The sequence below is a fragment of the Cebus imitator genome, unplaced genomic scaffold, assembly GCF_001604975.1.
Source record: "Cebus imitator isolate Cc_AM_T3 unplaced genomic scaffold, Cebus_imitator-1.0 Scaffold399, whole genome shotgun sequence".
Classification (NCBI taxonomy): Eukaryota; Metazoa; Chordata; class Mammalia; order Primates; family Cebidae; genus Cebus; species Cebus imitator.
Window position 1 is genome coordinate 895187 of NW_016107714.1, and position 26364 is coordinate 921550.

At 37.4% G+C, this 26364-nt stretch overlaps 1 protein-coding gene and 1 pseudogene across 1 annotated transcript in view; both read right to left on the reverse strand.

Moving 5' to 3' along the window:
• LOC108289329 (meiosis 1 associated protein) overlaps window positions 1–22545 on the reverse strand; it is an 81231-nt gene extending 58686 nt beyond the window's left edge. Inside the window, exons 1-2 of the mRNA XM_017508769.2 lie at window positions 22306–22545; window positions 530–715 (exon numbers count right to left, since the gene is read on the reverse strand). Coding sequence (XP_017364258.2) covers window positions 530–715; window positions 22306–22545 — 426 coding nt within the window. The remainder of the gene's footprint in view (window positions 1–529; window positions 716–22305) is intronic.
• Window positions 8026–9320, reverse strand: LOC108289330 (annotated as a pseudogene).
• Window positions 22546–26364: the final 3819 nt, after the last annotated feature.

Here is a 26364-nt window from a genome sequence, read left to right on the forward strand (position 1 = left end):
TTTGACCTGTTTGATCCCTGAGGTTACAAGAGATCAAAGCTATCTTAACTCACACTCACCCATGTACCCAATGAAGTATCCAGCCATGCCTTATTTATATTTTTAAGACTGGCTCAGTCTGGCACTCTCACATTTGCATGCTTGCCAATCTCAAGAAAATATACTTAATTTGATGCTAAGATTTGGTTAAGAAGAATTGTAAATTCCTAAGAGTACCATGGTAAATATAAATACAGCTACCAATGTAGGCAGTTTAACACTGGTGTTACAAGTTCCAAAAATCCAGAGGCAGGTGGCATATTCAGATTTTATTTTGATTTCAGTTTTTCCTTATAATTCACTTCAGTCTATAATTTTAGAGCTCTTCTCTATACCTATCTCTACATTAAGAACTGTGCAGGTTATAGGAAGAAGAGAAATATGTCCTTTGCCTGCAGGGGGCTGAAAATCTAGCCTTGAATATTACATCCAGTGTGAATGAAAGATAGAACAATGTAAGGATGGAGTCCTAAAGGCCAGCATCACTTACCTCCAGGGAAGTATAAGCGAGGGCTGCACTTGTGGTCACATGTCTGCTGTATTGTTTAAATTGCTGGAGTCCATCTTCTACTGCCAGTCGCAGAGAAGTGCCTTGTGATCTGAAACAACCTTCTCTCTGTAACATGCGGAGCTCTGAGATGCAGGCCTGCAACCTAGCAAAGTTCCCTTTCACTTGCTGCAGAGAAAAATGAACCAAAGACACAAGTCTTTAGGGACCAGGTTTCAGATTAATTGGCAGTCTAAATTCATTATAAATAATTCCTCAGAAGTTTCTTCCCTTCCTGAAAATTTGCTTATTTGACCAACATCTACTGAATGCCTATTGTGTTCTAGGCACTACGCCAAAGTCTTCCCTACACCAGTGGAAGGAAAATTTGCAGGCATAAAGGTTTTGATTTTGTAGAGTTACCAGAAACATGAAAGGAAGTTTTAATTCATTCACTCACATAAAGGGAAGTCTAGTGTTTGACTGCTTTGTTTTACTTTGGGGTGACCTGCAAACTGGAGGCCAGACAGGGTTCACCTTAGACATTATCTTAATTTATTAGTCAGTCTAGGCATCAAAAGTTTCTCTATTTAAAAATGATGTTTTCCCAGAAATAAGAATTTTGATGTGGTTGATCACTTCAGAATTCATACAGTCCTAATACACTCTTCAGGATAACTTCAGTAAAGAAGAGATACTTGGTTTAGTCTGTAGTCAGCTTAAGGAGCCAACATGCTAACCCCAGGCAAGCCGCCTTTTGGTTCTTCTCATCTTTCTTTATAAAAACTTGCTCTTAGGAGTCAACTAATTTAATCTGATACTAGGCCTATGTTACTTGTCCTAAGGCTATATGCATTTTGATAAACGTGGACTGAAGATTTGTGACACCATTTGAAGGGATTCCATGCATCAATAGCAGATGGAGGGTAGGGAAGAATTATATTTGGGATGGGGACACCTTCCTGACCTAAGAGCAGAACTAAGTGATATTTGCAATACATATAAAATCCATGAGCATGAGCTGTAATCCTGCCAAAATAGAAAGACTGCTTAAGTTCCTTAGGAAGGAATTTAAGTTCCTTACCTTCCTGGCTTAGCTCCACAGTTGCTTACATTCTTCTCTCCCCAAGTCTTTGGGGGAAAACACAATAAACTGGATATAATTCTTATATAAAGAAAACTTGTAATCTAGATAGGAAAATAAGAAAACTGTCCAAGGAAGAAATGAGAAGAAGTCATACCACAGGTGTAGTCTAGTAGGCTTTAAGCATTTCTTCTCATGTATCCTCTGAAAGAATCTAAGAAACTGTGCATTTTTAAGTGAACATCTAGATTTTAAAATTCCAGCTTTATAAGTGGTTGCTAAGGATGTAACTTCCAGCATATTTTAAATATCAACATTTAAAAATAAAACTATATCACTCTTCAAACATAGTCTGATTGAATCTAAACGCCATGGTGATTTGATACTCACCATTACCAACGTTAAAAGTACATGAACAAGCTCTTTTTTTCCCAACAGATAGAAAAATTTAGATTGTTCCTTTTTCTCCTTAAACTCATATTTCCATTTCACTTTCCCTGAGAGTTTTATCATAATGTAAAAGAATTTTTTATGCCTGGCAATCTTTTATTGATCATCCTATCATACTTCTCTGCATCAGAAATAGCTATATTTTGTAAAGTTCTAAATTTCCTATGACCATAGGCTTTAAGGGACACTCTAGATTGAGTTATTATTAGAATTATCATTCATATACAATTTATCAAAACAACATGTATATACCAATTTTGAGAAATAATTATTGGCATTAAGCATAGCTTTAATTGGAAATGTTCCTCTTAATAATTGGAAATGTTCCTCTTAATGGCATGGACAGGCTGGGCTCTTCTTCCAATTAGCTTGGGTTTGTATGAATAAATAAAATAATTATGGCTGAAATGATACAACATTCAGTATCAATTTTTATTCCTATTTAATTAATTATTTGGTGGCCAACATGTATTGAATTTATTGCATCATTATAAACAGAGAAAAACATTGTTTTCTCTTGACCAGATACTCAAAAGGCTTTAAAAGAAATGTAACTTAACTCCAATTCGAGAATATGTACTAAAATTTTTAAGCCTCACCTTGGTATTTTTAAAAGACTAAATGTGATACCTTACAAGGCATTTCCATGTCATAAATTCATTCTATTACATTTTACATATAAAAATGCTGCACATTGTTCCAATTATGTGTCTGTAACTATAGGACAGACACAGAATGATTCAGTCTCCCAAGTAGCTGGGATTACAGGTACACACCACCACACCCAGCCAATTTTTGTATTTTTTTTTTTTAAGAGAGATGGGGTTTCAACATGTTAGCCAGGCTGGTCTCAAACTCCTGACCTCAAGTGATCCACCCACCTCAGCCTCCCAAAGTGCTGGGATTACAGGCTTGAGCCACCATACCTGGCCAATATTACCTTTTTTACTGGTCTTCAAAGTTTTGTGTGTATTTTACATGTACAACACACCTTCAACTGGAGTAGCCATGTCTCAGATATTCAATGCCCACATGCGGCTAGTGACTGCCATATTGGACAGAGACCCTGCTGGATCACTTGTTAATATGTGCCTTTCAGTTTGCCAGCTGGGAAAGTGCTGCTTTTCTGGTGTGTTTTTAAGGTGTGTTTCTCAACTCTGGAGCTGGCTCCTGGAGCCCTCGAGCTGGATTTGAAGAAGCTGTTTGGACAGCATGTTGCCATGGAAGTGATTCTCAAGGCACTGACTGGCTTTAGAAGCAACAAAAAATCCCTAGAAACCATTAATTTTTTCCTTACATGGCTGAGCTGGCATAGGCAATAATTTTGTCAGCCAAATTGTGGCTGAACATCTTCACTCGAAAGGCCTGAACAGTAACTATCCACCTATTTGTACCAACTCTGTACTTCCCTCATAAGCAAAAGATAAAACTGTACCAGGCAGGAGAACCCAATAATATTATCTTGCTCACAGGCCACTTGGACTGTTCTGGGAAAACTGCACTAACTCTGGTCTCTGCTTCTCTTTTCTTTGCATTGCAACAGCCCCAGGCTCCACTGAGTTAAGACACACTTGAACCCCGATTTCTCAACTCCCAGTTTACATGGTAGTCACATTCTCCAATGAATGAATGCACTCAGCATTCCCAGCAGAGCACATGGTGTTAGGTGGAGCACTCTTAAGCAGGTTGCTTGGGCATGGCTTCATTTAATGCTCTCTACCTATGATGCAGCCTCAACCTTGCCTCTGCATGTTGCAATGTAGATTAGAGAATTTTTTTTCCTAAACACCTTTTATTCCCTTTGTTCCTCTCATCTTTCAAGTCCTTGGCATTGCTTTCTTCAAAGAAAGCCTTAAAGAACTGAACATTGACACTTTCTCCTTTTGAGATATTTTTCCATATTTAATTTATATTACATTATCTAGGAGGGTTCATTCTCATTTAAATGAATGTCGTCCTTGTCAAGGTTAATATTCCCACTATTAGAACAAGAAACAGAAACTTAACTGAACAAGGAAGTGAAAGTGAGTGTTTGCCACACAAACTGCAAGACAGAGAAGATTGCCAAACTCAGGAATAATTTTCTTATTTTTCACGTTTTTCATAAATCTCTAGAAATATAGTAAAATAAATAAGGACGTATCTGGGGGAGTTTCCTGGTCACAACCTTTTTACATTATGAGGTTGAGAGCTTGTTGCTTGGGGGTGTCTTTTTTGTTTGTTCCAAGAATGTATCAGAACAAATGCTTTTCATAAAATGTCATCTAGATCAGCTCCTTTGTTCATTGCATCAGTACAAGGCATTGGTCTTGGGCACTGTGCAAGTCTTAGTCTAGTTCCTTATTCCTCAGTATGTCTGGTAATATTGAGATTTCGGTTCACAGTGAGATGAACACTATGGATTAGTTACCAGTGAATGACAAATATTCATGTAACTTGTGTCTCTTATACCTTTAAAAAGTCACATTTAGCATGTCATTTGAGTTAGGAAAAAACTTCTCTGCATTTTAGCACCTATCTCTCTGCCAATTTCAACTTTTTATAGATAAAGTTTTGGAAAAAACTGTTACCCAATGAGTGGAGGTGAGAGTGTACTAATGCCTAATTCCTTTTGCTCACTTGTCCTTCCCAGTAAGAAGTTTGTCTCCTGTGGCCATCTCAATGGCACTGCCCTTCCAACATGGAGAATACACATTCCAGGCATCCTGCCTGCATGCCTGTACACCCAGCCACCACTGTAGCTCATCTATCACTGGAGAGTAACTTCCTGCTTTCCCAGTAACTGGTAGACCAACTTCAGCCTTGACAAACCAGCGAACTTCTCTGTCATCCAGTAGGTTACAAATACAGTACACATTCTGCAATTAGGTGTGAACCCCAGCCTCAGTAAGGGAGTCCCTTTTGCAAGTTTGACCTTCCTTAGGATTTCTTCCTCATCCCTAAGGTACCATATAAATTCCCTTATATCTTATAGGTAATTTATTATCACACTTTAATATGTTAAGCTATATTTCAGTTTTGTTTTGTTTTGTTTTTGAGACAGGGTGTTGCTCTGCCACCCAGGCTAGACTGCAGTAGTGATGCAATCCTAGCTCATGGCACTGGACTTAAGGGATCCTCTCTTCTCAGCCACCTGAGTAGTCAGGATTACAGGTGCAGGCCACCATGTCTGGCTAATTTTTTATTTTTAAATTTTTTGTGGAGATGAGGTCTCACTATGTTGCTCAGGCTGGTCATGAACACCTGGCCTTAAGCAATCCTCCCACCTTGGCCTCCCAAATTGTTAGGATTACAGGCATAAGCCACCATGCCCAGCCTGTATTCAAACTTTTTACACAAACTTTCTTTGTTTAAATCACTGTGTGGTTTGTTTCCTGACTGTACTCAGACTGATACAATCTGTTCTAGTACTTGTATAGCTTATTTTTATATTTTGCTGTATCAGGAATCTATGCTGGTATATGCTATGAGTATGGATCTAGCTTTATTTTTCCCATATGGCTATCCAGCTGATCCAAACATTTATTAATGACCTTTATCCAACTCATTTCAATGCTATCTTTATTATATAATAAGTTTCCACATGTATTTTTTTATGAACTTTAAATTGTATTCCATTACAGCCTGTCTTTTCAATCTCTAGTATCACATCACTTGAATATATCTGATAGTTTAATACCTGATAGCAAGAGTCCCTGAATATTATTTCTTTTAAAATTTGAACTTTATTATCAGAATGTCTAGTTCTACTATTGGAAATGTAATATTTTTTGGGAATTGCATTACATTTGTACGTTAGGGATAATTGATATCTGAGTCTTCCTAAGAACTAATGACTTTTTATTTGTTCAAGTCTCTTTTTGTGATTCTCAATAGTATTAAACAATTTTTTAATTGACAAAAGAAAAACTGTATATACTTATTATGTACAGCATTATTTTAATATAATTATATCAGTAGTATTTAATTCATATAAATCTTGCATATTTATTATTAATTTCATTTGTATTTGATCATTTTGGTTATTGTGATTAAAAATTTTCTTCCATTATAACTTTTAACTTGTTGCTCTTAGGGTATAAACAGCTGTGTTAACTTTTTTTTTATGGATACATAATCAAATAATCTACAAATAACAATTTAATCTCCTCTTTTCTCATTTCATACTCTAATTTCCTTTTCTTGTATTATTTCATACTCTAATTTTTTTTCTTGTATTATTATATCAATGAAAATCTTTAGAATACTTTTATTTTTTTTTGTTTTAGTGGTAAAAGATAGATTTTATTAGCTCAAGGTCCACTGAAGAGCTTTCAGGAAGTTCTAAAGTAAAATCTGGCCATCTTTTTGGTAAAATAAATAGAACAACCAACAGAATGGGAAAAAATTTTTGCAATCTATCCATCTGACAAAGGGCTAATATCCAGAACCTACAAAGAACTAAAACAGATTTACAAAAAAAAACAAGCCCATTCAAAAGTGGGCAAAGGATATGAACAGACACTTTACAAAAGAAGACATACATGAGGCCAACAAACATATGAAAAAATGCTCATCATCACTGGTCATTAGAGAAATGCAAATCAAAACTACATTGAGATACCACCTCACGCCAGTTAGAATGGCAATCATTAAAAAATCTGGAGACAACAGATGCTGGAGAGGATGTGGAGAAATAGGAACACTTTTACACTGTTGGTGGGAGTGTAAAGTAGTTCAACCATTGTGGAAGACAGTGCGGTGATTCCTCAAGGACCTAGACATAGAAATTCCATTTGACCCAGCAATCCCATTACTGGGTATATATCCAAAGGATTATAAATTGTTTTACTATAAGGACACATGAACACGAATGTTCATTACAGCACTGTTTACAGTAGCAAAGACCTGGAACCAACAAAAGCCCATTGATGACAGACTGGACAGGGAAAATGTGGCACATATACACCATGGAATACTATGCAGCAGTAAAAAACGATGAGTTCATGTCCTTTGTAGGGACATGGATGCACCTGGAAACCATCATTCTCAGCAAACTGACACAAGAACAGAAAATCAAACACCGCATGTTCTCACTCATAGGCGGGTGTTGAAAAATGAGAACACATGGACACAGGGAGGGGAGCATCACACACTGGGGTCTGTCGGGGGGAAATAGGGGAGGGATGGTGTGGGGTGGGGAGTTGGGGAGAGATAACACGGGGAGAAATGCCAGATATAGGTGATGGAAAGGAAGGCAGCAAATCACACTGCCATGTGTGTACCTATGCAACAATATTGCATGTTCTTCACATGTACCCCAAAACCTAAAATGCAATTAAAAAAATAGAACAGCAGGAATCTCTGGGTATCCCTTAAACATAAACTATGATGATTCCATTGATATTACCTGGGCTGTAAGTAAATGACTTCTTACAAATAAAAATAACATTTTAGAAACTAGTTACTACCACTAGTCCTAATTTGGTTTTCATGTGCTTGCATATGTGCAAGAAATTTCTCCATGAAGTGCATATTAAAATCTAACAATTATTTCTCACTTATACATAAGTCAAAGTGCTCACTCTTACCATGGAAGCAAAACTTACCTCTGAAAATAATCTATAGAAAAAATATATAAACACATAAAGCTTTGAGATAGACTAAAAACATCCTCCTATGTTCTATGGATCAAAATTCAAAGGTCTCCACTACATATGTAAATAAACACTTTCATTAATTTGGGATATACTGATATTACATGACCATGCTCATACCTATGGAACACATACATACACTACAGAAGAAATCTTGACAGTGTTTCTACTGCCAACATACTTTCCAGCCCCAACTGCTGAAAAGGAAATAAAAACTTAATATGAAAATTACTTTTCCTTTTTATAAATAGTTTTTAAGTGGAAAAACAAAGCGAACACTCCTCTGAGAAATGGAATAAGCTCCAAAATGTTCAGAGTCAAGAATCTGTTCAGTTGTTCCCCAATGTTAAAAAAGTACATAAGCTTTCTCTATTCAGGAAGCTTCTCTGATCATCTCCAGTGTTTTGTCTTAAAAATTGCTTTCCAAGATATGAGGTAGCCATGCTGGTTACATTATTTTTTTAAAAAATTTATTTATTATACTTTAAGTTCTGGGGTACATTTGCAGACATACAGGTTTGTTACATAGGTATACACATGCCATGGTGATTGGATGTATCCATCACCCTGTCATCTACATTAGGTATTTTTCCTAAGGCTATCCCTCCCCAATTCCTCCACCCTCTGCTATCACTCTCTTAGCCACCCACTCCCTGACAGGCGCTTGTGTGTGATGTTCCCTTCCCTGTGTCCATATGTTCTACTGTTCAACACCCACCTATGAGTGAGAACATGCAGTGTTTGGTTTTCTGTTCTTATGTCAGTTTGTTGAGAATGATGGTTTCCAGCTTCATCCATGTCCCTGCAAAGGACATGAACTCATCCTTTTTTATGGCTGCATAGTACTCCATGGTGTATATGTGCCAAATTTTCTGTATCCAGTCTAACATTGATGGGCATTTGGGTTGGGTCCAAGTCTTTGCTATTATAAACAGTGCTGCAATAAACATACGTGTGCATATGTCTTTATAATAGAATGATTTATAATCCTTTGGGTATATATCCAGTAATGGGATTGCCGGGTCAAATGATATTTCTATTTCTAGATCCTTGAGGAATTGCCACACTGTCTTCCACAATGGCTGAACTAATTTACACTCCCACCGCCATGTTGTTTAAATTCTTTCTGCTGCCCACCTTATACCTGATGTAACATATGAGTTGGCACCTGGTAGCACCATAACCATGATAACTACTGCTAACCAGTTTACTCTGAAGGAGAACAGGGCACTAAAGGCAAATATCACCCAAAGCAGCAGAGAGGCTTTAAGTCTCAATCAAAAGATTTTTGATTCAGCTTCTGACATGGTTTTATTCTCTTGAGAGGATACCTTTCTAGATTCAAACACCCAATGGCTCTTTCCATCTTCATCAACGTGACTCCACCAACATAGGTCAACCATTAGTCTACTTGTGACATTCTTTGCTGCCCAAAGGTCACATGACAAGAACAAGATAATTGTCATCATATAGGCAATAAAGCTGCTGCTGAGTAACTGACTTGAAAGAACAAGTGGAAAAATGATGCCTGATTTTTGGATTTTTTTTGTCTGTTAGTTGTTTTCTCTTCCGCATCAAACAGTGAAACATCTTCAGTGTCATCATTACTGTCCTGCTGCTTCATGGCCCAGAATACTATTTTTTTTTGAGACAGAGTCTCGCTCTGTAGCCAGGTGCCAGGTTGGAGTACAGCGGCATGATCTCAGCTCACTGCAACCTCTGCAATGCTCCTGCCCTAGCCTCCCAAGTAGCTGGGACTACAGGTGCATGCTACCACACCCAGCTAATTTTTGTATTTAGTAGATGCGGGGTTTCACTATGTTGGCCAGGATGGTCTTGATCTCTTGACCTTGTGATCGGTCCGCCTTGGCCTCCCAAAGTGCTGGGATTACAGGTGTGAGCCACCGTGCCCGGCCCAGAATACTTTTAAATAATGGTGATGATAGTAAACTTCCTTGTCTTGCATGGGAATGTCTTTAGTGTTTTTCCATGAAGAACAATACCAACTCTTGAAATAGAAATATATTATGCTAATATATTTATAAAATATATATGTATTTTATATATAAAACAGAAGAGCTGTTTCTGTTTTATTACAATTTTTAAAAAACAAAATTGGATGTTGAATTTTATCAAGTGCTTTTTCAGAAGTTACAGAGATGAACATGATCATGTTTCTTCTCCTTAGATATGTTAACATAGTAAATTATATTAATAGATTTCCTAATATTGAACAATATTTGAATTTTTGATATGTAATTATTTTAATGTGATGCTGGATTAGATTGCCAATACAGGTTGAACATCCCTAATCTAAAAGTCTGAATCTGAAATGTTCCAAAATCTAAAACTTTTTGAGGGCCAACATGAGGCCATAGTGGAAAATTCTACGTCTGACCTCATATGATGGGTTGTAGTCAAAACTTCGTTTCATGCACAAAATTATTTAAAATATTGTATAAAATTACCTTCAGATGATGTATATAAAGTATTTATGAAACCAATGAATTTCATGTTTGGACTTGGGTTCCATCCCTAAGTCACTGTGTACATGCAAATATTCTAAAATCCCAAAAGATCCCAAGTCTGAAACACTTCTGGATTCAACTATTTTGGATAAGGAATTCATAACCTGTTTTTTTTTTTTTTTTTAAGACAGGCCTTGCTCTGTTACCTAGGCTGGAGTGCAGTGGCACAATCATGGCTTACTGCAACTTCAACCTCCAGGACTCAGGCGATCCTCCTGCCTTAGCCTCCTGAGTAGCTCAGACTACAGTGCACACCACCATGTCTTTTTAAAAACCTTTTTGTAGAGATGTCTCACTATGTTGCCCAGGATAGTCTTGAACTCCTGGGCTTATGCGATCCTCCTTCCTTAGTCTCCCAAAGTGCTGGAATTATAGACATGAGCCACCTCACCAGGCTGGTATATAGGTATTCAAAACTGGTATATTTTCAATAGATTCCCTTTCCAACAAGGCATCTATGCTAAATCTCTTCAATGCACCTTAAAAAATTTTTTAAATTCTATTTTAGGTTCCAAGATACATGTGTAGAATGTGCGGGTTTGTTACATAGGTAAATGTGTGCCATGGTGGTTTGTTGTGCCTATCAACAAGTCACCTAGGTACTAAGCCCCACATATACTAGCTATTAATCCTGATGCTCTCCCTCCCCCTGAATCCCTTAACAGGCCCCAGTGTGTGTTGTTTCCCTCCCTGTGTCCACGTGTTCTCATTGTTCAGCTCCCACTTATGAGTGAGAACACGCAGTCTTTGGTTTTCTGTTTCTGTGTTAGTATGCTGAGGAAGATGGCTTCCAGCTTCTCCATATTCCCACAAAGGACATGATCTCATTCCTATAGCTGCATAGTATTTCATCGTGTGTATGTACCACTTTTTTCTAATCAAGTCTATCATTGATGGGAATTTGGGTTGGTTCCAAGTCTTGCTATTGTGAACAGTGCTGCAAGAAACACAGGTGTGCATGTATCTTTACAACAGAATGAATTATATTCCTTTGGGTATATACCTAGTAATGGGATTACTGGGTCAGATGGTATTTCTCAGTGCGCCTTCTTGATCACTCTGTACTCTACTCTGTTTTTCACCCTAGCATTAAAGTGCCATTCTTAGTTTCATTTATTTATTTATTATTATTATTTTTTGAGACAGAGTTTTTGCTCTTGTTGCCCAGGTTGGAGTGCAGTTGTGCGATCTTGGTTTACTGCAACCTCTGCCTCCCGGGTTCAAGCAATTCTCCTGCCTCAGTCTCTGGAATAGCTGGGACTACAAGCATGCGCCACCACCCCTGCTAATTTTTGTATTTTTAGTAGAGACAGGGGTTTCTCCATGTTGGCCAGGATGGTCTCGATCTCTTGACCTCATGATCTGCCCGCCTTGGCCTCCCAAAGTGCTGGCATTACAGGCATGAGACACAGTGCCTGGCCCTTAGTTTGATTTAATGCATTTTGCTCCAAATTCAATCTTGTCTGCAATTGATCATAATTCTCTTTGTTTTGTTTGCCTTTTCCTAGTATACATTTGCCCATCCTTTTATTTTCAACCTTTGTGAATCATTATGTTGTTGCTGTGTCTCTTGAAAACAACAGTTTTAAAAAAGAAAAAAAAAAGAAAGGAAAAATATATGTCTAAATATCCTGCTTATACCACACACAAAAAAAGAAAAACAATAGTTTTGCTTTGTGATCAAGTCTGTAAGTTTTAAAAAGCATCTGATATGACAGATATGTTTGTTTTTAGTAATACTATTTTATGGTATAGTTTATTTTTATGGCTTTTAGAAAATCACTGTACTGTATATTTTTTATTTTCATTTTTTTATGCTTTTCTTGTCATGATTAGAAAGGCCTGTATTTCTGCTTTAGTGATTATCTTTATAACTCTGTGTAATTCCCTTAAGTTAATCTTCAGCAGTATCTATTAATTCACCACTATTGGAATGATAAAATTAATGTATTTCCTTCTATTATTCTTACTCTCCCACTACTGCAGCACTAAATTATAGTTTATTTATTTATTTATTTATTTATTTATTTTTTTTTGAGAGGGAGTTTCACTCTTGTTACCCAGACTGGAGTGCAATGGCGCGATCTCGGCTCACTGCAACCTCCGCCTCCCGGGTTCAGGCAATTCTCCTGCCCCAGCCTCCTGAGTCGCTAGGACTACAGGCACGCGCCACCATGCCCAGCTAATTTTTTTTGTATTTTCAGTAGAGACGGGGTTTCACCATGTTGACCAGGATGGTCTCGATCTCTTGACCTCGTGATCCACCAGCCTCGGCCTCCCAAAGTGCTGGGATTACAGGCTTGAGCCACCGCGCCCGGCCTAAATTATAGTTTATTATATTATCTTTCTTGGGGTTTACCTTTATGCTGTTTAATATATTATATCTCTATTGTTTGTCACCTTGAAGTGATTCCATTTGAATGCCAGCTATTAAGAATGAGAAAATAAGTATTATAGCTAAATTAGAATACTCTGAGTCCAAATACCTCATTGTAGATAATATATAATTTAAATACATTTTTTTTATGAAAAAGTAAAATAATTGGGAAGATGTTCACAGTAAGGGCATTCTTCTGAAACCCCATTCTGAGAGGAAATGAATCATTGTGGTTGGAATTATTTATATTAAGGGCATAATGGATATAAAAGGAATTTTAATATTAATTATGAATCCCCTGTCATGATTCCTTATAAAACATTCAGAGTTATTTGATTATGCTCAAAAATTAAACATGAGAGGATATATTGAGGTATTCATCCTGAGTAAGATTTCCCACATGCTGTCTTTCTCCATTTATATTTTAAGCTGCTTCTACAGATAGAAAGTGTCAGGTATTTATATAGGTCAGTGACAATGGATTTAAGGTCATGTTTTTCCTTAAGCAAAGATCGGAGTGTTCCATACATAAGGTAATAGCATTGTTTCAGCAATTTTCTTGAGCTTTTAACTAGGGTTGAACTTATTGTTTGGTTGGAAAGAAATTTTGGCTTTCAATTTTTCCTGAGAAATCAATGAGGAGTCTGACTCCTAGTTAAAAACCTACGTGTGATTTTTTTCAAGCCTGACCATACGCAATTACAAGTAATTTACCTGGCAGGCCTCATGGGGGGAAAGCTGCCTCCGCCACACCAGACTTGGTGCACAGCCAATGCACTGCAGTCTCTGAAGGGAGTTGTAGTCAAGGATTCAGGCCCCCTGGCTGGTCATTTGGAATATTTGTATTCTTAGCTCTGATACTTTCATTTATAGGTCTCTTCATCTGAGGCCTTGGGCCAAGTCCTCCTTGGGCCCTTTGTCAAGACCTTCTTGTGGGGGAAGGGAGAAGAAACCCCGAAGACAATTTTCCCTACTCTGACTCAGTACTCAGTACTTTTCCACTCCTAGCCTTTCCTCCTTGCCCTCCCCTCAACCCCAGGAGGCATAAAATTGCCAGAGCCTTTTGTTCGGAACTCCTTCAATAGTGAAACTGTCCCCATGTCTACACTGATCCTCAACCAGTGCACAGTTTCATGGAGGAAATGGAATAGGGGGAGTAGGCACTTTCCCCAGTTTAGATTATTGTTTATACTATTACTGTAAATAATCAAAGGCTTATCCTTTCATATGTGGCTTGATGTTTTTAATCAGCTACTATGACAGCTCAGCTCTTTCCCAGCTTAGTTGAACTCCAGACAAGTCAGTGGTTTCTAGTACTGTATAAAACTGTCTGCCTTTTCTAGTGGAGTGATTAAAAGACTAAGGGATTCAACTAGGTCCAAATGTACCAAGGAATGCCAGAGGAATATAACATAGCCACTTGACGGGGAAGAAAAAAAAATCCCTTTACTCTTGTTTGGGACATGGGCTCATTTCTTAAGAAACCTCTTATACTGAATATCATCCCTGTGCCCTTCCAGATCACTCTCTACTTTTCTCTACACTATTTTGTGTCCTAGGAATGTGATCCATAGGGACTGACTCAATGAGGTCATTCACACTCTTGCTTCCAGCTGGCTTTGGCCAATGGGAGGCACCAGCAGATCTGGATGTGGGAGGAGAGTGAGGTCAGGATATTTCATCTCCTGGCTTCCTCCTCACTAGATTGCTATGGGATGACTGTGTCCTTCTTCTGAAGACAATATGATTTTTTGCTTGACCAAACTTTAGTCAGGCTTCTAAACCTTTTCTTAGGCCCATCTGTGCATTTCCTTGTAAAATTTAGTTTTAGCAAAGAACCCTGCTAAGTTAGTTTGGCAAGAATCCCCTAGATCATTCTTGGTATCTGATTGGGTTCCCCATCCTCCACCATCCCCCAGGTGTTATCTGATCACCCTGGCTTGTTTTCAGCAAGAATCCTGCAATAAGGTTTAGCCAGAATTCCCATTACCCCTGTTGCTTCCTCTTAGTAATGATCTATCCACTGATCCCCACATGCTCCTTGGCTATATATTCCCACTTGTTTGCGCCATATTCAGAATTGAGCCCAATCTCTCTTTCCCATTGCAACATCCCATTGTCATGGTCCTTATACCTTTTGACAGGCTTCCAAGGGACCAATGCCATGGTCTCTTTATTTAGGACCATAATGACATAGCTATTGTGTTGCTCCTCGATAAAGTCTTCCTTACTGTAATTTAACAAGCATCATGAATAATTTTTTCTTTAACAAAGGCCAAAGATCCTGTCAGGCAGCCCTCTTCAGACAGCTCTCTCTTCTTCAGTCCTAGAGGTGGTGGTTTGGCTATCGCACCATCTAAACTCTGCCCACACCCATGTAAATATTCCCTTCTATATTTCTTTGAAAATTATTCAGTTTGAGTGTGCCATCTGTTTCTTCCTAGCAATTTGACTGACTTAACAGCTCCTTACATAAATAATTAAAAAAGAAAATAAAATCCTTTTTAAAGTTATAAGCTAAAAGATAACAATGGATTTTAAAAACTATATCAAATACATACATCAATAAGCAAACATATATTAGGATAAAAGTGAAAGTCATGCCGGGCGCGGTGGCTCAAGCCTGTAATCCCAGCACTTTGGGAGGCCGAGGCGGGTGGATCACGAGGTCAAGAGATCGAAACCATCCTGGTCAACATGGTGAAACCCCGTCTCTACTAAAAATACAAAAATTAGCTGGGCATGGTGGCACGTGCCTTGAATCCCAGCTACTCAGGAGGCTGAGGCAGGAGAATTGCCTGGACCCAGGAGGCGGAGGTTGCGGTGAGCCGAGATCGCACCATTGCACTCCAGCCTGGGTAACAAGAGCGAAACTATCTCAAAAAAAAAAAAAGTGAAAGTCATGAAAAAACATTTAGCATGATGTCTTGTATGCAGTAAGTACTCCATAATATCTGCTTAATGTTATTAATATATTAGCAAACAGGGCGATTTGTCAGAATTGTGTGTCTGAAAATGACCAACAAATGTCTTACATATTTGTTATAAGAGAGTTGGTGGTTACTGTAGAGGCAATTTTGTAAGGGCAAAACTACCAGTGGGAAGTACCTAAGGATTGAGCTCCCTCTTAGAAATCCAGGCTCTTATCACTTGACTTAAGGTGTTGGTATTTCACCAGAAGGGAACTGTGGTGGTTTTAAATATGTATACAAATTCTTTGACATACTTCTCCTCAAAGGGTAGTACAAGCTTCTTGGGATTTCTTTTTTTTTTGAGATGGAGTCTTGCTCTGTTGCCCAGGCTGGAGTGCCATGGTGCAATCTTGGCTCACTGCAACCTCTGCCTCCCTGGTTCAAGCAATTCTCCTGCCTCAGTCTCCCAAGTAGCTGGGATTACAGGCATGCACCACCACGCCCAGATAATTTTTGCATTTTTAGTAGAGACGGGGTTTTGCCATATTGGCCAGTCTGGTCTCAAACTCCTGACCTCGTGATCTGCCCGCCTTGGCCTCCCAAAGTGCTGGGATTACAGGCGTGAGCGACTGCGCCCGGCCGGGATTTCTAAATAGACCATCACGTCATCTACAAATAGGGACAATTTTATTTCTTCCTGTCCAAGCTGTATGCCTTTTATTTCCTTTTCTTACCTTATTGTGCTGCCTAGGACTTCTAGTACTATGCTGAGGTGTGCTAAGAGCAGACATCTCTGTCTTGTTTCCAATCTTAGGGGGAAAGCATTCAGTCTTTCCCATTAAATATGGCTTAACTGTAGGTTTTATCATCAGTGGATGTTGAACTTTGTTATATCAATTCTACTTCAATTGATATAATCATGTGGTTTTCTTCTTTAGTCTTTTAATATGGTGTATTGATTTTCAAATATTGAACGAATTTTGTACCCTGAAATAAGTTCTACTTAGTCATGGTGTATAATTCTTTTTAATTGCTGAATTCTATTTGTTAATATTTTGTTAAGTTTTATGTCAAATATGTTCATGAGAAATATGTCTTCAGTTTTCTTTTTTTTTTGGTACTGTCTTAGTCTATTTTTGGGATAAAAAGTAGCCTCATAAAATGAGTTGGAAAGTATTCCCTTCTCTTACATTTTCTGGAAGAGATTATGTAGAATTGATGTTATTTTTCTTTAAATGTTTAGAATTCTTCAGTAAAACCATCTGGGTCTGAAGTTCTCTTTTTCAGGAATTTAAAAGCTATGAATTCAATTTCTTTAATGGTTATAGGGCCATTCAAACTATCTGTTTCACATTGGGTGATTTTGATAGTTTGTGCTTTTCAAGGAATTGGCCCATTTCATCTAAGTTGTTAGATGTATGTATGTAAATGTATTTGTAGTATTCCCTTATTATCCTTTGGATAATAAGGGCCCATAATGACACTCACCTGTTTCATTCCTGATATTGGTAATTCATATTTCCTTATTTTATTTTTATTTTTTTTTAGATGAAGTCTCACTCTTGTCACTCAGGCTGGAGTGAAATGGCACAATCTAGGCTCACTGTAACCTCCACCTCCCGGGTTCAAGCGATTCTCCTGCCTTAGCCTTCCAAGTAGCTGAGGTTACAGGTACCTGCCACCATGCCTGGCTAATTTTTTGTATTTTTAGTAGAGACGAGGTTTCACCATGTTGGCCAGGCTGGTCTCAAACTCCTGACCTCAGGTGATCCACTGGCCTCAGCCTCCCAAAGTGCTGGGATTACAGGTGTGAGCCATCATGCCCTGCCGGTAATTTATATTTTCTTTTTCTGTTTTCCTTGTCATTCTTGCCAGAGGGCTGTCAATTTTATTGATCTTTTCAAAGAATCAACTTCTTTTCACTGATCTTCTGTTTTCAATTTCACTTATTTTTGCTCTTATTTTCTTCCTTTTGCTGGCCTTGAGTTCATTTTGCTTTTCCTTTTCCAGTTTCTTGAGGTGGGAGTTTATATTACTGATTTGACTTTTCTTTTTTCTAATGTAAGCATTTTAGTACCATAAATTTCCTTCTCAGCACTGCTTTAGCTGTATCCCACAAGTTTTTCATTTTTTGAGCCTGAGTTTCACTTTGTGGCACAGGCTGGAATGCAATGGTGCAATCTCAGGTCACTGCAACCTCCACCTCCCAGGTTCAAGCAATTCTCCTGCCTCAGGCCCCGAGCAGCTGGGATTACAGGCATGTGCCGCCACCATGCCCGGCTCCCGGCCAATTTTGTATTTTTGATAGAGACAGGGTTTCTCCATGTTGGTCGGGCTGGTCTCGAATCCCTGATCTTAGGTGATCCACCTGCCTCAGCCTCCCAAAGTGTTGGGATTACAGGCGTGAGCCACCGCTATGGCCATAAATTCTGATATTTGCATTTTCATTTACTTTCATTTCAATGTTGTCTTTTAAAATTTCCCTTGACATTTTGCTTTTTGGCCCATGGATTATTTAGAAGTATTTTGTTTAGTTTCCAAATGTTTGGAGGAATTTTTCTGTTAGGTTTCTGTTATAGATTTTTACCTTGATTTCATTGTGTCAGAGAACATACTGTGTGTGATTTCAATTTTTAAAATTTGTTTAAGTTTCTTTCCTTCATGACCCATGGTATGGTCTAGTTTGGCAAATGTTTCATGGGGGCTTGAAAAGAATGGGTGCATTCTGCTTGTTGTTGGGTGGAGTATTATATAAATGCCAATTAGATCCTGTTGGCTGATGTTTTTCTATATCCTTATTGATTTCTGTCTAGTTGTTCTAAAATTGTTGAGAGAGGGACACTGAATCCAACTATACTTGTGGATTTATCTCTTTCTTCTTTTAGATCAATCAACTTTTGCTCCACATATTTTATAGCTTCTGTTGTTTGGTGCATACACATTTAGGATTGCTGTATCTTCTTGGTGGACTGACCTTTTCATCATTGTCTAATGTCCCTCTCTGAACCTGGTATTCTTCCATCTGAAATCTATTTCATCTGATATATTAATATACCCACTCCTGCTTTGTTTTGGTTAATGTTTACATGGTATATCCCTTCTCATTATTTTACTTTCAGCCTATATTTCATGTGTTTGAAGTTAGTTTCTTTTAGACAGGATATAGTTGGGTCATTTAAAAAATTAACTCTGCCAAGCTCTTTCTTTTAATTGATGTTTTTAGGCCACTCATATTTAATGTAACTATTGATATGTTAGCCTGCCAATTTATTTGCTGTTTTCTGCTTGTTCCCTCTGTTTTTAGTTTCTTTGTTTTCTTTTACATACCTTCCAATGGGCTATTCGAATATTTTAAAAATACCATATTTTGATTTATCTATGGTGTTTCTGAGTGTATTTCTTTGCATAGGTATTTCAGTGGTAGCTCTAATTTTTGCATTATACCTAGAAACTTATCAGAGTCAACTGGTGTCAACATTATACCAGTTCAAATGAAGTGTACAAACCTTACCTCCCTTTATATCACTTTACTCTCCTTTGTTTATAATTATCTTAGGTATTTCCTCTACATATATCCCAAACTCTGGGGCTCAAATGATCCTCCTGCCTCAGCCTCCCAAAGTGCTAAGATTATAGGTGTGAGTGACCATGCCTAGCCTCAATATTTCATCTTTAACAATAGTTTTTATATAATGTGCCTTAATGTAGTTTTCTTCATGTTTCTGGTGTATGGCATTCATTGGTTTCTTAAATTTGTGAGTTTAGAGTTTTTATCAAAATTAGAAAAACTTTGGCCATTTTTAAAAGTATTTTTTTCTGTCCCCTGTTCCTCTCCTTTGGTAACTTTAATTACACATAAATTAGATGGCTTGAAGTTGCCCCAGCTCAATTATGCTCTATTCATATAACAAAATGATTATTTTCTTTCTGTGTTTCATTCTGGATAGTTTCTATTCCTATGTCTTCATGTTCACTAATCTTTTCTTTTGTGATGTCTAATCTGCCAATAATTCTATCTAGTGTATTTTCCATGCCAGAAATTATAGTTTTCCTCTCGAAAATTTTAATTTGGATCTTTTAAAATATCTTCTATATCTCCACTTAGCTTTTGAACACATGGAACCCAATTATAACAATTGTCTTAATGTCCTCATCTGCTAATTCTAACATTTATGTCACTTCTGGGTCAGTTTTAATTAATAATTTCTTCAAAATGAGTCATAATTTCCTGCTTCTTTGCACACCTATTTAAGTTTTGATTGAATGCCAGACAGTATGAATTTTACCTTGTTGGGTGCTACATATTTTTGTATTTCTATAAATATTCTTGAGCTTTGTTCTGGGATAGTTAGGTTACCTAGGAACAGTTTGACACTTAGGATCTTGTGTTTATGTTAGGTAGTCTTGAGCAGTACTAAGTCTTGGGGCTATTCTATGCCCTACTGAGGCAAGACCTTTTTGAGTCCTCTACCCAATGCATCATGAATTATGAGGATTTCTCGCTTGGCTGATATGAACATGTACTACTACAGTTGTGAGTATCAGGTACCATTGTCTTTAGTGCTTTAGGGTGCTTCCTTCTTTGGCCTTGGGTAGTTTCCTTACACACATGTACTGATCAGTACTCTGCTGAATACTCAAGGGAAACCCTCTTCAGATCTTTAGAGTTCTGTATGTAACTCTCTCTTTCTCCTTTCCTCTATGTATCTCTTTTTCCTCCTTGGTCTTCCTGAAGTCCCAGATCCATCTCCTTGACTTACGGAAACCACTGGCACTCCCCCCAGGATCTCCATCACTGCATTGTGGCTTGGAAACTTTCTCAAGGGAGTAAGCTAGGACAATTCTTTTTCTTTTGAGATGGAGTTTTTTTTCTGTCACCCAGGCTGGAGTGTAGTTGTGCAATCTCGGCTCCCTACAACCTCTGCCTCCTAGCTTTAAGTGATTCTCCCGCTTCAGCCTCCATGCCCAGCTAATTTTTGTATTTTTGTAGAGACAGGGTTTCACCATGTTGGCCAGGCTGATCTTGAACTACTGACCTCAGGTGATCTGCAATCTGGGTCCATTCTAAGTCTCACCTCATTTACTTCTTATCTCCCAGGGGGTTTGTTCTTTGGTGTGTGATATCCAGTGTTTTGAAAAGTAGTTTTCATACATATTATCCAGTTTTTTAAAAATTGTTTTAGGCAAGAGGGTAAATCTGCTCCCTGTTTTTCTATCTAGGGTGAAACAATGACTTGCTTCTAATGAACAGAATGTAGAGGAAGTGACAACGTGTTACTTTTGAGACTATGGCATAAAAGATATTATGGCTTCTTTATTGCTCTCCCTCTCTTTTGGATCAGTTGCTCTGGGAGAAGCCTGCTGCCACAAATTAAGGACATTCACGAGCCCTATGGAAAGACCCAAATGGTCAGGAAATAAGAATTCCTGCCAACAGTTAAGTGAATATGCCTTCTTGGGACTGGATCCTCCAGCCTCTCTTGAGCTTTCAGATGACTAACATCTTGGCGACAACTTCATGAAGGACCCCAAGCCAGATCTACCTCAGCCACTTATGAATTCCTAATTCCTAGTAACTTTGAGATAATGTTTATTAATTTAGGCCACTACATTTTGGGATAATTTGTTACACAGCAATAAACAATGAATAGAGGTAGCAAGTTCTGCTCAAGCTGTAGAAATGATCAATTGAATTTCTTAAATAATTTTATCATTTCCCAAACCCAGCCTAAGTAACAATGCACAGACAAAATCCCCACACTTAGCACTTAGAGCATTTATATTAAACACTTTCCCCGCGTGACTTTTTTCAAGAAATAAATCGTGAGTTGTTGTAAGCCTAAGGTTCTGTCAAAGCAACCAGGGTATGTTCTAATCCAAGAAGCATAAAGTAATGTATATTATTTTCATTCTTTATAGTATCAACAGAGATGTTATCTTTCCACTTCCAATGAGGGAAACTAAGGTATTAATCAAAAAGTAAGTAGATTCCAGTCATATATTATATTAAAAATTCAGCAATAGATTTATGAAATTTCCTTTTTTGGAAATCTGAAATAATAAGACTTATATCCATTTAGTAGTATATATTAGCAGCAAGGCTACCTCAAGGAAGGAGATGCATAGAACCTCTGGAAGCCTTTCTCATCTCTATAATTCTGAATTTCATATAAGGGAGAAAGGGAACATTGAAATTTTGAGGAAGAGCATAATTTTCTACGTATGAAGGGGCTTTATAAAAACACCGCACCTGGCCCAGCCATTGCCTTCCATAACTCTAGGGGGCAGTTTCACCTGAGTCTATGTGGAATGTAGAAAAAATATGTTCATGTTTTTGCATAGTTAGGGCTTTCTAAGCAAAGAAAACTGGTACCTGGGTTAAAGTACAAGTCTTGGAAGTTAAAAGATGATTGAACAGCCAGAGACCTTAGAAGAGATTTAGAGGCTTCCCCCCTTCTGTGTTTACATTTCAAAGGGCAAAAAAGGAGTCAGTTGTTTACATTTCAAACATCTGTCAATGCCAAAGTTTCTCTCCGTCTCTCTGGAGTAAAAAGGGGCAGCTTGTAGCCTATTTATACTCCCAGATTAATAATTTTGGAGTTTCTCTTCAAGTGTGTACACCCCTATATATGCAGGATGCCCTCTTACTCTCATGGTGTCACCTGGGGGCTACCGCATATGGAGAGGTAGTGTAGTTATTGCTGTAAGTATTAATAACTATGATCCCTATTCCAGAAACATTACCACTGTATTTACTTTCAGAATAAAATAAATAAATATAAATATACTTACCACAAAAGGGAGGATGCACTCATGCTGATCTTGTACCATGTATAAACTGAACAGGGACATGCGGCTGGGGCCCATCAAGCTGCAGGCTAGAGAGAAGAAGTTCTGCAGAGCCTCACAGAGGTTGGCACAGATGTCAGCCCAGGACGGTAGAGCAATATGCACAATGAGAAGCCGTGGAGGTTGCTGGTCAATCTGAATGTGAGTGGAGGGCCCCTTACCAGTAGTTCGCCCAGGATGCATGGCAGCGAAACCAGAAGCGGAACTGTAGCCACCAGCTGGATATTCTCTACACATATAGGGAAGGAAAGAGAAACTACTGGTTTCAAACTGAATTATGTGTGCTCTGCTGAAATATAAAACACAAGTTGAGGGGAAAAAGTCCAGAAAGGAGTCAGACTGGGTACCAGCCATCCTATTTTAACAGCTCCTAAGAGATCTAGATGTTTGCCTATAATGTAAGCCCGAAAATGGTTAGAGATGCTGAGTGGAATTAATCAAAAGTTACACCAAAAAACTCAAGCTTCTGTCTCAAAGTAAGCTATCTGCTCCCATAAACTTTGTTTATTAGCATTTATCGTGCTCTATTATAATTTGTTCCTATGACTGCCTCTCCCACTATACTGTAAGCTTCCCAAGGGTAGAGAACCTGTCTTGTTGATTTTATTCATCAGTATCTAGCATACGTGTGTTTAGTACCTAACAAATAATTCTTAAAAAATGAAAATATGACTATATTTCTCCTTGGTTAAAATTCTTTGGTTGTCTAACTCTCTTATAAGGTAAAATTTAAACTCTCTTTAAGACCTGTCATTACTTGATTGTTAGCCTAATTAGAAGCTTTACCTTGAGGTTTTCATGGAAACAATACCAAATACATTCACTTTAGTGCATTTGCTCATGCTGCTTCTCTGCCTCCAATACTCCTGGCTACTTTTACTAATCCCCAGAACTCAGATTAGGAAATGAGAACAAATGAGAACAAAGAACCAATATAAGGAATGAGAAAGGGACATTGTTACAAATGCTGAAACATGAAACGGGTTATAAGAGGACATAATGAATGGCTTTAAGCTAATAAGTTTGATAAAATGGACAAATTCCTAGAAAAATGTATCTAATCAATACTAAAGAAATTTTAGAAAACTAAATAGTCTATAACCATTAAGGAAATTTAATTGGTAATCAGATATTTTCCCACAAAGTAAGTTAGAGGGCCAGATGATTCCACTGATGAGCTCCATCGCACTTGAAAAGATCAAGAATGTCAATTTTTTTTTAAGAGATGGGGTCTTGTCATATTGCCCAGGCTGGTCTCAAACTCCTGGGCTCAAGTGATCCACTCACCTTGGCCTCCTGAAGTGCTAGGATTACAGGTGTGAGCCACTGTACCCAGCCAAGAATTTCAATCTTAAATTTTTTTAGAGAACAGAAGAGGGAACATTCCTCAATTAATTTTATGAGGTTAGCACAATCTTTGAAAATGAAACCAGATAAAGGTACAATAAGAAATAAATTATAGGATAATCTCACCTATAAACTTGTAAACATTCTAAATAAAATAGAGAGAAATTGAAACTAATAATATATGAAAAGAATAATACAGCATGATCAACTTGAGTTTATCCCAAGAACCTAAGATTGATATAACATTAGAATATCAATCACTGTAATTCATCACATTAAAAAAGTAAATGACAAAAATGATATGATCATCTCAATAGATGCAAAAGAAGCCTTTGTTTAAAACCCAACATTTGTGCATGATAAAGACTGAGTAACTAAGAATAGATAATAGGAATAATCTTATAAAGACATTTATAAAAATGGAGAGCAAACATTATTCTTCATGGTGATATGTTGAAAGCTTTCCATGTAAGACAAGGAGCGTGCTGTCATCACTTTTATTTAGCACTGTAGCGAAGGTAGTAATGAGGTAAGACAAATAAAGAAAAGGCATTGCAATGAAAGAAAGAAATTGTCATTGTGTGCCAATGATTGCATATGTAGAAAATCTAAAATAATCTACTGTTGTATAATTTTCCCCAAAAGATATCTTTGTCTGTTGTTAGATTTTAGTCTTAGGGATCTGTCAATTTTTAAATATTAATTTACATTTCAAAGAACTATCAATGACAAAGTTTCTCCTCCTCTCATCTTTTCACATTTCATTATTAGTTTGTTGCTAATGTATAGGAATATAGTTAGTTAAAACAAATTTTTATAAAGATGGGGTCTTGCTATATTGCTCAGGTTGGTCTTGAACTCCTGAGCTCAACCAATCTAACCAGCTCTGGCAACTGAAGTGCTGGGATTACAGGCATGAACCACTGTGCTCAGCTATAATTTTTGTATATTGATTTTATATTTAACAACCTTGCTATACTCTCTCACTAATGATAATAATTTATCTGTAGAACTTTTTGGATTTTTTGTTCTTAATCATATAATTTTAAAACAATCATATATACCAGGATATATGAAAATCATATAATTTTTAAACAATCATATATACCAGGATATATGAAAAAGGTCAGATCATAGCAGCCAAAAGACTATTAGAAACAATCCTGTTCTCAATTACCCAAAATTGAAAAAACACAAATGTCAATCTACATTAAAATAGATAAATCACTTTTTTTTAATAGTATACTTCCATATATAGCAATGAAGATGAATGAACTACAGTTGCATGTGGCAACATGGATGATTCTTAGAAACATAATATTGAGTACAAGCAGCAAAACACAAAGAATACATACGCATATGGCATAATTTCACCTACATAGATTTTAAAAATAAGCAAAAATAGCTATATTGTTTAGAGACGCATAGTGATAAAGCTATAAAGAAAAGCAAAGAAATGATAATTACAAAAATGAGGGTAGTGATTTTTCTCTAGGAAGGAAGGAAGGCATTATGATGAGAAGAGACAAAAGGAGGGGATTCTGGGGTATTGGCAATGTTCTATTTCTTTTTTTTGAGACAGGGTCTTGCTCCACTGCCCAGGCTGGAGTACAGCAGCGGCCTGATCTCAGCTCACTGCAGCCTCCACCTCCCAGGCTCAAGTGATCCTCCCTCTCAGCCTCCTAAGTACCTGGGACTACAGGCATGCACAACACCACCTCGCTAATTTTGTGTGTTTTTTTTGGTAGAGACAAGGTTTTACCATGTTGCCCAGGCTGGTCTCAAACTCCTGGGCTCAAGCGATCCTCCCACCTTGGCCTCCTAAAGTGCTGGGATTACAGGCATGAGCCACCACTTTCAGCCTCATGTTCTATTTCTTGATCTTTATTGTGGTTATTGGGTATTCACTTTATACTATTAAACTATACATTCATGTTTTATGATATTTTCTATATGTTATATTTAATAATAACAATATTTCAAAAAGAATATTAGGACAATCAAAAGAAAACATAAAAAAACCTGATAAAAAAGATAGCTAAAAAGATAGCTAAAAAATAAGTCCCCACCTCTGAGAACTAAAATCATTCTATATAATTGTTTTTAGCTAAAAAATGCAGGGAAACTTAAAGCTTCTTTGATTTCCCCTGTGACCAAGAGAAAGATAATTATGATAATTTTCAGAAACACTTCGGAATTTAGACTCTTGAAAAATGATTTAAGAATACATATAGGTGTATTTCCCCATATGAATCTGTGAAGTTATTCACTTCAAACTTCCCTTTTTGAATGGTGGAAGTCAGCATTTGTTCATTTAACATTTTAAAAAATTGAGTTCCAATTATGTGCTGGATACAGCTAGAAAAATAAATGAATGAATATCCTAATCTTTAAAAAGTCATCTTGAACCAGAAATCCAAATCAATTAATAATGTATTTACCAAGAAAGCACAATATATATATATATATATTTTTTTTTCCCATTTATTTATTTTATTGTATTTTAGGTTTTGGGGTACATGTGAAGAACATGCAAAATTGTTGCATAGGAACACACATGGCAGTGTGATTTGCTGCCTTCCTCCCCATCACCTACATCTGGCATTTCTCCCCCTGCTATCCCCCCCCAGCTCCCCACCCCCCACCGTCCCTCCC